The sequence below is a fragment of the Rhea pennata genome, chromosome 31 (genome assembly GCF_028389875.1).
Source record: "Rhea pennata isolate bPtePen1 chromosome 31, bPtePen1.pri, whole genome shotgun sequence".
Taxonomy (NCBI): Eukaryota; Metazoa; Chordata; class Aves; order Rheiformes; family Rheidae; genus Rhea; species Rhea pennata.
This window is the reverse complement of record NC_084693.1, coordinates 603,564-616,170: the sequence shown is the minus strand read 5'-3', so window position 1 is coordinate 616,170 and position 12,607 is coordinate 603,564. Positions and strand designations below refer to the sequence as shown.

Sequence of the window (12,607 nt, the reverse complement as noted above, 5' to 3'; positions counted from 1 at the left end):
CAGGGTGTCCACGCAGCAGGGGCTGCCCCACGCCGCAGGGTGGCCCTCGCCGCAGGGTGTCCACGCAGCAGGGGCTGCCCCACGCCGCAGGGTGCCCACGCAGCAGGGGCTGCCCCACGCCGCAGGGTGGCCCTTGCCGCAGGGTGTCCACGCAGCAGGGGCTGCCCCACGCTGCAGGGTGGCCCTCGCCGCAGGGTGTCCACGCAGCAGGGGCTGCCCCACGCCGCAGGGTGCCCACGCAGCAGGGGCTGCCCCACGCCGCAGGGTGGCCCTTGCCGCAGGGTGTCCACGCAGCAGGGGCTGCCCCACGCCGCAGGGTGCCCACGCCGCAGGGGCTGCCCCACGGCGCAGGGTGGCCCTTGCCGCAGGGTGTCCACGCAGCAGGGGCTGCCCCACGCCACAGGGCGTCCACGCAGCAGGGGCTGCCCCACGCCGCAGGGTGCCCACGCAGCAGGGGCTGCCCCACGCTGCAGGGTGGCTCTCGCCGCAGGGTGTCCACGCAGCAGGGGCTGCCCCACGCCACAGGGTGCCCACGCAGCAGGGGCTGCCCCACGCTGCAGGGTGGCCCTCGCCGCAGGGTGTCCACGCAGCAGGGGCTGCCCCACGCCGCAGGGTGCCCACGCCGCAGGGGCTGCCCCACGCCGCAGGGTGCCCACGCAGCAGGGGCTGCCCCACGCCGCAGGGTGCCCACGCAGCAGGGGCTGCCCCACGCCACAGGGTGCCCACGCAGCAGGGGCTGCCCCACGCTGCAGGGTGGCCCTCGCCGCAGGGTGTCCACGCAGCAGGGGCTGCCCCACGCCGCAGGGTGCCCACGCCGCAGGGGCTGCCCCACGCCGCGGGGTCCCCCGGGGCCAGCTGGCGCTGCCCAGCCCCTGCCAGCCTCACTAAAGGTCTCCTTTGTGAGCGGCCGCCCGGCGCCTGGAGCCGGGGGGGGGCCGGGGGCCAGTGCACAAGGGGGCAATTGTGCGTCCGGCCACGGCGGCGCTTCCTGCTGCAAACCACCCACGGGGAGAGGACCGGGCACGCCGGCGGGAGGGAGCCCCCCACGCGGACAAGGACGCAGCCCCGGCCCCAGCAAACCCTGGGGCTCTGGGAGCGGTAGAGCCCCCCCCCCCCGGCCTGAGACCCTGCCCCAGTTGCCCCTCCAGCCCCCCAGAAGCGATGGAGAACACGTTCGCTCCCCTCGCGCCAGTCCGGTCTGCGAGCATCGCTCAGGCTTGGGACCGGGGGCCGGTCCCACAGACCCTCCGCGACACCCCACAGGAAGGCAGCGAGGGAGCCCGGCGGAGAAAATACTGAAGCGGCTTTATTTACACACCCACCAAACCCAGCTGAACCCCGGGGCGAGGGGGGCTCCATATTGCACAGTGTGAACGCCGGGGCGGCCCCTGGCCCCCCTCCCCGCTGAGGCCCCAAATTGCCCCTTCCCAGCCACTAGCAGGGGGAGGAAGTTTCCAGTGTGGGAGCAAGCGGGCAGAAGGGCATGGAAGGCAACTGGGTTGGGGCATTTCTTCATGCCTCAGCGAGAAGGACGGACACCCAGGCCCAGGACAGCCGTGCGGGAGGACAAAACACCCCCGGGACATCCCAGGACAGGGGCTGAGCGCCCACTCATTGCCTGGCTCCATCCCAGCTCTCAGCACAAGCGAAAAGGGGGCTGGGGTGGGGGGGGGAAGCAGGAAAATAAATAAATAAAAATATATTAACACTGACATAAAAAAAGACCTTCGTGACCCCAGCCATCCCCTGCTATAGCAGAACTGGGTGCTGAATAGAGGAGCCAAGCAGACAGCAGCCACCAGCTTGGCCCCTCTGTTCCAGTGTCTGTGCCGCACGCACGGCTGGACAAAGTGCCACCGCAGCCAGTGCAGGGAGAGCGGCCGGGACACCCCCGTCCCCGCAGCTTCCTCCGCCAGGGCCGAGAGCTTGGGAGCGGGGAGAGCTGCCCCTTGCCTGGCCCAGGGAGGGCAAAGGTGCCCGGGCTGGTGCCGGAGCCTTCCCTCATAGCCAGGCAAAACTAAAGTGCGGCAGGGAGGAGAAAGGGCCCTGCTCCCCCCGGCCCCAAAACCGCAGAATGCGGGAGCCTCCCTCTCTGCTGCTGCGTGGCGCCAAATCCTACTGCCTGCCCTGCACAGGGCCGGCTCTAGCACTCCAGGGTGGCTCCGAAGCTCTTGCGGCAGTCAATGGCTTTGGAACTGGGGGGCTGAGCCCGCCGCCGGCGTAGCTCCTCTTTGCCCAGGCTTCCCGCCAGCTTGTTGTAGGCTGACTTGTACTTCTTGTCGAAGGCAGCTGCAGGGGGACTGGCTGTCAGCGCTGCCAGGGTCCCTGCCCCAGCCAGCAGAGCCTCCCCCACCGCCCCCACCTACCAATGTCCATGTGGTCCCGGCCCAGTGCCGCCAGCGTGAGGAAGAGGATCTCCCGGTAGATGCTCCTGGGGAGGGAGAGGGCGGAGGCAGAGGTGAGAGGGGCGAGGAGCCCCACGCGGGCGCCGGGGTGGGGGGCCGGGGTGGTACCTCTGCAGGTGCCGGGGGCTGCTCTGCGTGGCCAGCGTCTCGAGGAAAAGGGCGATGGCCTTGTGCACCTCGCTCAGCCCCACGTGGTTCAGCACGGCCTCCAGGAAGGCCAGCGAGAAGGGGTGGTTGTGGTGGCGCCAGGACTGCAGCCGGGTGGGGATGTTACCTAGGGCCGGGGGAAAAAGTGGAGGGGGTCAGCGCTGCCCCACAGGCGCAGCCCGCCTGCGGCCCCCTGCCCTCCCCACGCCACTCACTGTGAAGCCGCCAGAGCACATAAAGTGGGGGGCAGCTGTCCGGCTCGGGGGTGAGGACGTCCCAGAGCAGGCGCACGCACACCGACAGCGTGTCCGAGGGCTGAGCCTGCGAGAGACGGTGGTGAGCACCAGGACAGGCCCACAACCCCCATCGCGCCCTCGCCAGCTCCCCGGGTACCTGCAGGGGTGCCACGACGTGCTGCGAGCCCAGCAGCAGCCGGGGCAGGTTGCTGGGCAGCCCCAGGCGCTGGAAGTACCAGACCAGGTTCCAGTAGATGATAGGGTGGCTGTCAACCAGCTCAGGCTGCGCCAGGAACTCGCTGCCCTCGTTCTCCAGCAGGCTCTCGAGCTCCTTGCGCAGCACCAGCGGGCTCAGGTAGGCGAAGGCGACCCGCTCGGACTGCCGCGGAGGGCCCCGCAGCGCCTGCGGGCAGCGAGGACGGGGCGCTGGGACACAGGGCACCGCCTGGCCCCGGCCACGCTCCGGCTCCCAGCCGCACGCCCCCGCTGCGGCAGGGCTGCACCGCCCTGGCCTCGAGCCATCCCATACCGTGGAGTCCACGGAGCCATTGCAGAGCCCGGGGGCCGCCCCTGGCTCCGGCTCAGCCTCATCCAGGGCCAGGCACCGGTGGCGGTCGCTGAGCACGGGCCCCAGCCCGGCAGGAGGCAGCACGGAGCCGTCCGCAGGGACACTGCGCGGCAAGGAGGCGTTTAGAGACACCAAGGGCACCGGGGCGGGCTGGGACAGAGGGGAGCCGAGCGGAAAGCAGGACACGAGGGCAGCAGTCTTCCCTCGGAGGACGGAGGGACAGGGGGATGCCAGGGTGCAGGCGGGTCCACGGGAGCCTCGCTGGACACCTGGAGCTGTTCTCACCTCAGCTGCTGGAAGTCCTGGATCTCAATGCTGAGGAAGGGCACGAAGGAGCGGCCACAGAAGGGGCAGGTGGTGTTAAGGTTGGAGTCATCGGACGTCCAGCCGGCCATCACCTCCTCGTCATACACCAACGAGTCGCAGCCCTGGCACCGTGAGCAGCTGGACAGCAGGACCTGGGCAGCGGCAGCAGCGTCAGCCCCAGTCCCTGTCCTGTGCCACCCTGGAGCCCCCAGGCAGGGACGGGGACCCAGCGCTCACCTCCACGGCGGGCGGCTCATGTCCGGCCACGGCCTCAGTCAGCGGGTCAGAGGATTTGTGGAAGCCCACACTGCAGAGCGACGTATCCGACAGGTCGAACTCACTGCCCAGTGAGACGGAGCTCTGGGGGAAAATGTGCCGTGAGCAGGGGAGAAGCCACAGCCCCCGGCTCAGCCCCCACACACTGCCTGGTGCTGGGGAGGGCGGGAGGCAAAGCACAGCCCTGGGCACCACCAGCATCTCCACGGCCTAGGATGAAACCTGCAGGGAACTGGGGTGTTGGGAGCCCATTTGGGGAGGGGGGTACCTCGGAGGCGGTGGATTCGGGGCGCTCTCGGGGATGTAGCAGGGTCTCCATGGGGCTGCGGCGCGGTGGAGGCTCCCTATCCCGCTGCTCAGAAGCCCGGCGCAGGGAGCCGGCATCCCGCAGGCTGCCGGGGTGCTCCATGCTGGCCGTGTGCCGCAGCGAGGGCCGTTTGGCGGGTGACAGCAGCTGCTGCAGTTTGGCCGCCAGCCCCCGGCGCGGCGTGCTCCCTGCCAGGCTGTTGTGGTTCTCGTCCCGCCGGCAAGGTTTGGCCCCTGGTGCGGCCGGCCCCTCCTGGCCCTCGGCACCCAGCTGCCCGTCCGCACTGTCCAGCGTCAGCCGGTCGCTCTCATCTGTCATGAAGCTGACGTCGGACAGGCTCCCGTCCTCGGAGCTGGGTGCCGCATCCCGCAGCCCTCGCAGCCAGGGGGGCAGCACGGGCAGGGAGTCCGCGCCGGGCTCCAGCACGCCCAGAGCTTTGATCACTGCGGGCAAGAGGAGGGCAGTGAGAAGCTGCCGCAGCCCCTGCGTCCCCCGGCCCAGCCCTGCCCCACTCACTGTGGGCAACGCCGGCTTCCAGCGTGGTGGCCTCGCTGTGGGGGAAGCTGAGGCTGCCGCTCTTCACGAGCTGGGGGGCCGGGGGGATGTCCCGCAGGCTGCGCCCTGCCCAGGTGGTCTGGCGCTGCAGGCTTGCCCGGGGCCGGGGCACTGGGGCTGCGGGGGCTGGTCCGTCTGCCGGGGACGGAGGGGCCATCAGGGGCTGGGAGGGGGCCGTCCGCGGCCTCCTGGCCGGCCCCAGGCACTCCACGCACCTGGCAGCGTGGCGGCGCGGCGCTCCCTCTCCCGCTGCCGCAGGGGCTGCCGGAACTGGGCCGCCCCCAGCACCACGTTGCGGAGCTTGGCCCAGCGCAAGCGCCCGCCCTGCGTGCTCGTTGGCCACTTGCTCTCCAGCACCGCCTGCAAGGAGGAAAGAGCCGTGGCGGGGATGGGCCGGACGCACGAGGAGGGACCCCGCACACTGGCACCAGCTGCCTGCGTCCCCCTAGACTGGTACCTTGTTGTAGTAGCCATAGGTGATGGTGTTGGGCACAATGCCAGCGCGTTTCATCTCCAGCAGCACGCGCACCGAAAGCACCGGCTCCCCATACTGCCCGCACAGCTGCATCAGGATCCGGTAGCAGACCTGGGGGCACAGGGTGGGGCCAAGGGGTGGCCACGTCCTCTCACTTCCCCCACCGTGGCCGGGGGGGTGGGGGGCTGTGTCTCTTACCTCATCCGGCAGCACCACTTTGTGAGCCTCCATCTTCTTGAGCACCTCATAGGCCAGCTGGAGTGCCCGGACCTTGGAGGTGGCCGCACGCACATACGTGGGCAGGTAGATGAACCACAGGCCATAGCAGTGCCCCAGCAGGCATTTGGCCCACATGTCGGGCACCGAGGAGTATTTCTGTGCCACCCGCTGGGCCACCTTCATCTCCTGGGTACAGAGAGAGGAGCAGAGGGAAGCTGGGACATGCAGATGGGGCAGCAAGTTGTCCCCATCAGCAATGACTGCCTCAATGGCCTCCTGACCCACTCCAGCTGGCACTGCAGCTCCATGATTCCACATCCCTCTACGCTCCACCCTGCAAGCCTGGCTCTGGCTCCCTCCCCGTCCAGCTCAGCTAAGACCAGCTCACTCATCGCACCATCAGCCTGAGTGCCAGGCCTTTACCTGCTTAGTCCTGCGTGGGGCAGGGCTGCTGGGGGCACTGCTCTTGGCCTGGCAGAGCTGGGCCATGAGCTGGTCCTGGGAGCGCTCGAGGAGATCGATGCGCAGGGTGGGGAACCCATCGTAGCTGGGGGGAGAAAATGCTGAGCTGGGGGCCACAGGGGCCGCGAGGCCAGGCGCAGTGGCAGGGGCTCACCAGTAGCGTGCGGGCAGCTCAGCACCGTCAGGGCCTGTCGGCTCCTCAGGGGGCATGATGAACACAGTGTGCTCACTCCCGTGCGAGTCATCCAGCTCCATCAGGGGAACGTCCTCCGGCTTCTCCAGGTCCACCTGCACCTGCAGGGGAGCAGGGATGCTCCAGCATGGCTCCCCTGGTGCAGCCCTGCTCCCAGGAGGAGCAGCCAGGCTAGGACTGCAGTGGGGGCGACAGCAGGGCTGACCTTGTCCACGCAGGTGTCGAAGAACTCGAGGCAGGTGTAGCGGTCGCTGGCAAAGGAGCAGTCCTCGATGAACTGCGTGAAGAGCTGCGTGCGCAGCAGCTGCCCATAAAACCTCTGGTATGCCCGATCCCGGGACTTGAGAAAGCCTGCAAGGAGGGACAGAGGGGCAGGTCAGGCCACCACTGGGGTTGCCCCACTGCCCCTCTAGTCTCTGCCTGCCCAAGACTCACCCTGCAGGAAGAAGAGGTTGCTGGAGTCACGGGTCTTCTCCGAGGGGGCCTGGGTGATGGGCTGCAGGTAGGAGCGATAGCCTTTGAGCAAGCAGGCCATGAAGCGCAGGAAGGAGGCCTGGATCTCCAGCTCCAGCTGCTTGCGCCGACCATACACCAGGTCGTAATCCGTGAGCAGGAACTCCAGTGAGGCTTCCTCCACCGGCTTGTTGTACACTGGGAAAGGGAGCAAGCAGGGGACAGGGTCTGTCCAGCTCTTCTAGGCCGCTCCCCAGGCTCTGCTCATCCTCATGGCCCTCCACGAGCTCCCCACTGCCCCCCAGCTCCCACTCACTCTCATCCAGCTGCTGGAAGTGGCTGTGCAGCGAGGCCAGCAGCACCTTGCAGGGCCGGCGGGGCAGGGCCCGCGGCGACAGCAGCTTCCGCTCCTCGCTCCTGGGGACAGGCAGACAGGCACGAAGGAGGGCTGCTGGGTGCCAGCACCACGGCAGGCAGCGTCCCATGACCCCAGCACCCTGGCTCAGCACCGCGACGCAGGGCACGAGAGCTCATTTGTACCCACTAGGTCTCGGTGCTGCCTCTGCCTGGGCAGGGAAAGGCTGCCCGTAAGAGAGGCCCAGTTAGGGGCCACTTACTGGAAGATGGTGTTGGTGTCCAGGTCAACAAAGATGACATCTTTTGGGGGGTCGTAGAGGTCGAAATAGCTGGAGTGGATGCCTACAATGAAGGGCACGGGAGCACACAGCACGTCAGCCAGCGTGAGCGGGCACAGCGGGATGTAGGGGCACTGCCAGCGCAGGGGGAAGATCATCTGGGGATAGGACAGGGGCGGGGATCAGCACCGCGGGTTGGAGCGGCCCAGCCTGCCCCACGCCACGCTGCAGCCCCCCCGGCACTCACCGAGACCAGGGCTTCACCCACACTGGTGAGCACGTCAGGGCGCAGCGAGTGGATGAGCAGTTTCTGCTCCGTGAGCACAGCCACGAGCAGCGTCACGGCGTTCTCAGGGCCCAGGTTCTGCAGCAGCGTCAAGAAGCTGGCTCCGCTGCGGTGGGGGCACGTCACTCAGGGCTGCCACGGCGGCTCGGCCGCCCCTGCCGCATGGCACCCCAGGTCCACCCAGCCCTGTAGCTGCCCCCCACAGCTCTACCTGAGCGGCAGTGGGGAAGACACTGGCTGGCAGAGCAGCAGGTTATCGTATGGAGACATCTGAGAAGAGACACGAGGCATGTAGGCAGCTTGGGGGGCCAGCACAGGATCCCCACAAGGCCTCAGCGCACAGCCAGGAGCTCAGGGACTTACCTGCACCAGGATGCGTGGCCGCTGCGGCGACGGGAAGGGGACATTGTGCATGAAGTGGGAGATGTGCCTAGAGGAGGAAGAGCCCATTGGGGAAGGACGACGGCCCCGTCACCCTGCCGTTCTCCCCGTGGCTCTTCACCCTGTTCCTCCCAGAGGCTAGCTCCCCTCTGCCCACCCACCCCAGGGCCCGTCCTGTGCGGGGATGCCCATGTGCCCTCCCACCCCTGGGCCCGGCGCTCACGTCTCCAGGGGCAGCACGTGGGGCCCCGAGATGGAATAGCGGTAGATAAACATGAGGAACTTGCGGAAGACGTCGAAGAAGGGCCAGTGGGAGAGGACGCAGATGCTCTTGCGGGTCTGCACAGACTTGCTGGCGATGGGGCGCCGGTCCACCACGCTGAGCAGGCCCAGGCGCAGGCTCTGCTTCTCGGAGAGCCGCTCCCGTGGGTAGGCCTCGTGGAACTGGATGGCCGCGCCGTACACCTGCGCGGGATGGCCCGTCAGTGCGGCCAGCCCCCTCCGCTCCCCCTCTCCTCCCCGCCCCGCTGCCCCCGGCCCCTCCTGCCTTGTCGCCCGAGGCACCGGTCAACACAAAGGTAGAGAAGACAGGCAGCTGGTACTTGGTGTCCGCCGGCCAGCTCTCGATGGTGGCACCCATGGGCAGGCAGAAGACGGGCACCGACTCAGGGAGAGGGAAAGACTCAATGTCCTGCTCAGGGTAGCGGCCCAGGAGCCCTGGGAAGAGAGCAGGACGGTGTGCTGGAGCCCACTGAGCCCAGGGCAGCTGGGGCAGAGCTGGGAAGGACAGTTCATCGCCCTCCAAGGGTGAAGGCTTGCATGGGGGTACAGTGACGCAGCAGTACAGCGATGCAGCAGCTACAGGTCTGAGACAAGCCCTCAACCCCCTGCACAGCCCCAGTGACTGCGAAGAGCAAAAACCTCCTGAGCAGGGACGTGCCACCTCCAGGACCCTACCTGCTTCATACACCAGCGTGTTGGCCTTGGCCATTGCAATCTTGTAGCACAGGAACAATGCGGGGCCCCACTGCAAGGAGGGAGCAGAGTGGTCAGCACGGGTGGGCGCTGCGGCAGCCAGGGACTCCTACCCACCCATGGGAGGACATGGCCAGCACCCCAGCACCCACCATGCTGGTGTTGAGGTTCTTGTCCACCCGGCAGAAGGTGTGGGGGGTGCTCTCGCCCTTGCTGGGCATGACGAGGCAGATGTCGGTGACACCCAACGTGTTGTGGCCTTGTGACTCGGCCGCCCGCCGGTACACCAGGAAGGTGCGCTGGTGGCCCGGCCCGCCCGAGTTCAAGTTGGCCGAGCGGCTGTAGGGCGTTGTGTCCAAGATCTTGTAGCCTGGCTTCGGGCGGTCCTTCCCCTCATAGTGCACCCTGGGCAGAGAGCAGGAGTGAGATGGGCACCAGGGAGGTCGGTCCCCATCTGCTGCTGCTGGGGTGAGGGGGAGCCAGGCAGGAGGGATGCTCTGGTGGCCCCAGGACTCACCCCAGCTCGATGAGGGGCAGCTTGTCCCGGCCCCGCTTGTAGCATATGTACATCTGAGGGTTGTTGAGCAGCCCGGCATTGAGGTCCACGGGGTGGCCGGAGGTCGTGGTCTCGATGCAGGTGAAGCCATGGGGCACCTCCTCGCCTTGCGAGCGGATGATGACGGCCACGTCCGTGATGGGCTCGCTGGGCCGCGCCGGGCGGTGCTGCTGGCTCTCCTCCTCCAGGGGCTGCGAGGCGTCCGTCAGCCCCGCCACCACGAAGTAGTCCACCAGCTGCGGCGGCTTCTCGTCCGACATGGCCGCGGCTCACGGCATCTGGGGAGGCAGCGGGACAGGTCAGCGGGCGCTGGGCAGGGATGGCGGCCAGCCCCGGCAGCACACAGATCCCCCGGCGCCGGGATCCCCGGCTCGGCCCAGCGTGTGGGTGGCCGCCGAGCCACAACCGCCACCTCCCCCTGGCGCCTCACAGCCCCATCACCGTGCTCCCGTGATCCCCGGGAGGGGAGCCCAGGGCAGGAGGGGCGGTGTGGGGCTGCCCCCCAGCGGGACCACAGCCGTGGGGAGAGGCAGCAGCGCAGCCCAGGCGGCACAGCTGCCCGCGATCCGAGCTGACGGGGCAAAAGCACCGGGGACGGGAAGGGAGGAGGCTTCCTGTTTGCCGGTCACGCTGCGGAGCGCTGCCAAACGCCCGGGGACGCCGGGGACCCCCGGCCTCGGCGGCCACGGGGAGCCGTGCCCCCACCCCCGAACACGCCTCCTGGGCAGGGACGCCCCTGGGGCCAGCAGCTCTGCGGCACGACCCCCGGCACAGCAGGCAGGCCCCCGGCGCGGCTCCCTGCCAGCTCAGCGCGCTGCCCCCCAGCGCAGACCCCCGCCCCTCTGCCCTGACCCCCCAGTGCCCCCTGTCCCGGCCCCAGAGCCCCCCGCTTGCCCAGGCAGGCCGTGGGCGCAGAGCAACCGGTGCTGCACAGCTGTCGGGGAGCTGCACAGGGACGGCTGGAAAGGGGAAGGAAGCAGGCGAAGGAGCTGCAAACACCCGCACCGCGTCTCCAGCACCCGGCCGGGACTGCGCGGGCGAGCGCGGCGGGAGGCTTGGCCCAGCCCCGAACGCCGCCAGCGCATGGCAGAGCCCGGTGGGAGGGAGCCGGAGACATCGTCGTCTCCCAGCCCGGAGCCGCGGCCCCGGTTCACAGCCTGGAGGAGGAAATCCCGCGCGCGCCGGCACTGCCCCACGCCGACGAGCCCTAGCAGCCCCCGCGCCGGGGCAGAGCAGCGCAGCACAGCCGGGCTCGGCCCCGGCCCCAAACCCTGCACTGGGGCCAGGGACCCCCATCCCGCTTGTCCCACTCCCGGCCACTTCCTGGCCCCCCTGGAGCCCGGGGGGCCGCACGCGCGGCAAAATGCCACCCAGGCTATTTTTATCCCCACACCACGTGACGCCCGAGGCTGCGGAGACACGGACTTGTTCCCGATTTAGCTTCCCGTAACCTACCTCGAGCAGGGGAGAAACTGCCCCAGCACCCTCCATCACCCCAGGAAAGGGGGACAGGACCCTCCATGGCCCCCAGGTAAAGGGGACAGGACCCCCCATCACCCCCAGGAAAGGGGAACGGGACCCCCCCCGCATCACCCCCAGGAAACGCGGGACGGGACCCCTGGGGCCGGGGCATCAGGGGTTCCCCATCTCTCGCCTGCACCCCCCAAGCTGCCCCCCGAAAGCCCCTCTTGGAGGGGTCAGGGTCACACGGGGCACCCTATGGCCGGATCCCCTCCACAGTGGGGCAGACCCCCACAAACAGCAGGGAGGCTCCGCGCCTGGCTGGGCTCCCAGACAGCAGGGCCAAGGGTGCCACAGCCCCACAAGGCCCCACAACTGTGGGGCACGAGGGTCCCCCATGGCAGTGGGGATGCAGCGTTGCAGGGCTCCCTACATCCCCCCACAGCATCGCAGCACTTTCTACCCCAACCGCAGCGAGACTAGGAACCGGCCCCACTGCGGTGCTGAGAAAGAGGAAGCAGCGAGCACCCGGGGGGGGGAAGGGGGGCAGGACCCCCGCCCCCATCTCCGTCCCTGCCATGGGACATAGCGGGCATTGGCCAGGCCCTGGGGCAAGCTGGCCCCACAGCGATGGCCAGGGGCTCCTTGAAGCGCAGGAGAGGCATGGGGGGAGGGGGGGCGAGGCCACAGCAACCCGGCCGCCCCACTGTGTGTCCCCACCCTGCCCCACTGGCTGCCTCCCTCGCCCCACTGCATGTCCTGTGTGTCCCCTCCCTGCCCCACTGCATCTCCCCCCTGCCCCACTGTGTTCCCTGCATGTGTCCCCCTACCCCAGCACATGTTCTCCTCTGCCCTGCTGCATCTCCTGCGAGCCCCCCCACCCCACTCTCCCCCCACACTCCCCGCACAGACCTGCCCCCCAGCCTCAGATCTGAGCCCGCTGCGAGGTGGAAACTGTGGGGCGGAAATGCAGGCGGCAGGAAACATCACTGTGGCCACAGAGCTACTCACAGCCAGCCCCACAGACCCCACAGCCAGCCCCATAGAGACCCTACAGTCAGCCTCATAGACCCCTTAACCAGCCCCATAGAGACCCTTCAGCTGGCCCCATAGCCCGCCCCATGGAGACCCTACAGGCAGCCCCACAGAGACTCTACAGCTGGCCCCACACAGACCCTGGAACCAGCCCCACAAACACCACAGCTGGCTTCATACAGACCTTACAGCAAGCCCCACAGCCGGCCCCATAGACCCCACAGCCGGCCCCACGCAGAGCCCCATGCAGAGCCCCCCACACGCTCCAAAGCCGGCCCCATAGGCACCACACAGCCTGCCCCATACGGACCCCAGAGGAGGCCTCACAGCCCCCACGGCCAGCCGGCCCCACACAGACCCCCCATGACCCCTAGAGTCCGCCCCACGCAGGCCCCGCAGCCCCACGGCCCGCCCCACGCAGCCCCCGCGCCGCCCGGTACCGGCCCTGCGCCGCGCGGCCCCGCGGGCCCCGAACCGCCGCCGCGCCCGCCCGGAACCGGCCCCGCGCCGCGCCGCCCCGGCCCGGCCCCCCGCCGGCGCCCCGGGCCCGGCGCCGCTACCTGCCGCCGGGCCGCGGCCCCGCGCTGCGCCGCGCCGCGCTGCGCCGCGCCGCCGCCAGCGGCCCCTGCCGGCGCGGAGGACGCGCTGCACCGCCGCGGGGCGGGAGGGGGGGGGA

The 12,607-nt window shown here is 69.3% G+C and overlaps 1 protein-coding gene across 1 annotated transcript; it reads right to left on the bottom strand.

The window, feature by feature from the left end:
- Positions 1-1,286: 1,286 nt before the first annotated feature.
- DENND4B (DENN domain containing 4B) lies at positions 1,287-10,237 on the bottom strand. The gene is made up of 27 exons (XM_062598118.1): positions 9,397-10,237; positions 9,032-9,284; positions 8,862-8,931; positions 8,452-8,621; positions 8,128-8,369; positions 7,887-7,953; positions 7,735-7,793; positions 7,485-7,629; positions 7,220-7,395; positions 6,919-7,019; positions 6,585-6,800; positions 6,355-6,500; positions 6,111-6,250; positions 5,918-6,041; positions 5,474-5,680; positions 5,258-5,386; positions 5,016-5,160; positions 4,762-4,935; positions 4,207-4,688; positions 3,900-4,022; positions 3,642-3,814; positions 3,318-3,459; positions 2,946-3,191; positions 2,768-2,873; positions 2,514-2,679; positions 2,367-2,431; positions 1,287-2,289 (listed from the first exon to the last, which is right to left on the bottom strand). Exons 1-27 carry the CDS (start codon positions 9,693-9,695, stop codon positions 2,144-2,146), a joined length of 4,512 nt encoding a protein of 1,503 aa, XP_062454102.1. The 5' UTR covers positions 9,696-10,237; the 3' UTR covers positions 1,287-2,143.
- Positions 10,238-12,607: the final 2,370 nt, after the last annotated feature.

What these genes read in the sequence shown, in the direction of transcription:
- DENND4B (XM_062598118.1), bottom strand. Translation starts at nt 9,695, where the DNA reads ATGTCGGACGAGAAGCCGCCGCAGCTGGTGGACTACTTCGTGGTGGCG. An exon ending in AGAACCTCAACACCAGCATG is followed by an intron (nt 8,932 to 9,031) that starts GTGGGTGCTGGG and finishes CCCTCCTTGCAG; the next exon opens with TGGGGCCCCGCATTGTTCCT. An exon ending in CACGCTGGTGTATGAAGCAG is followed by an intron (nt 8,622 to 8,861) that starts GTAGGGTCCTGG and finishes CTCTCTTCCCAG; the next exon opens with GGCTCCTGGGCCGCTACCCT.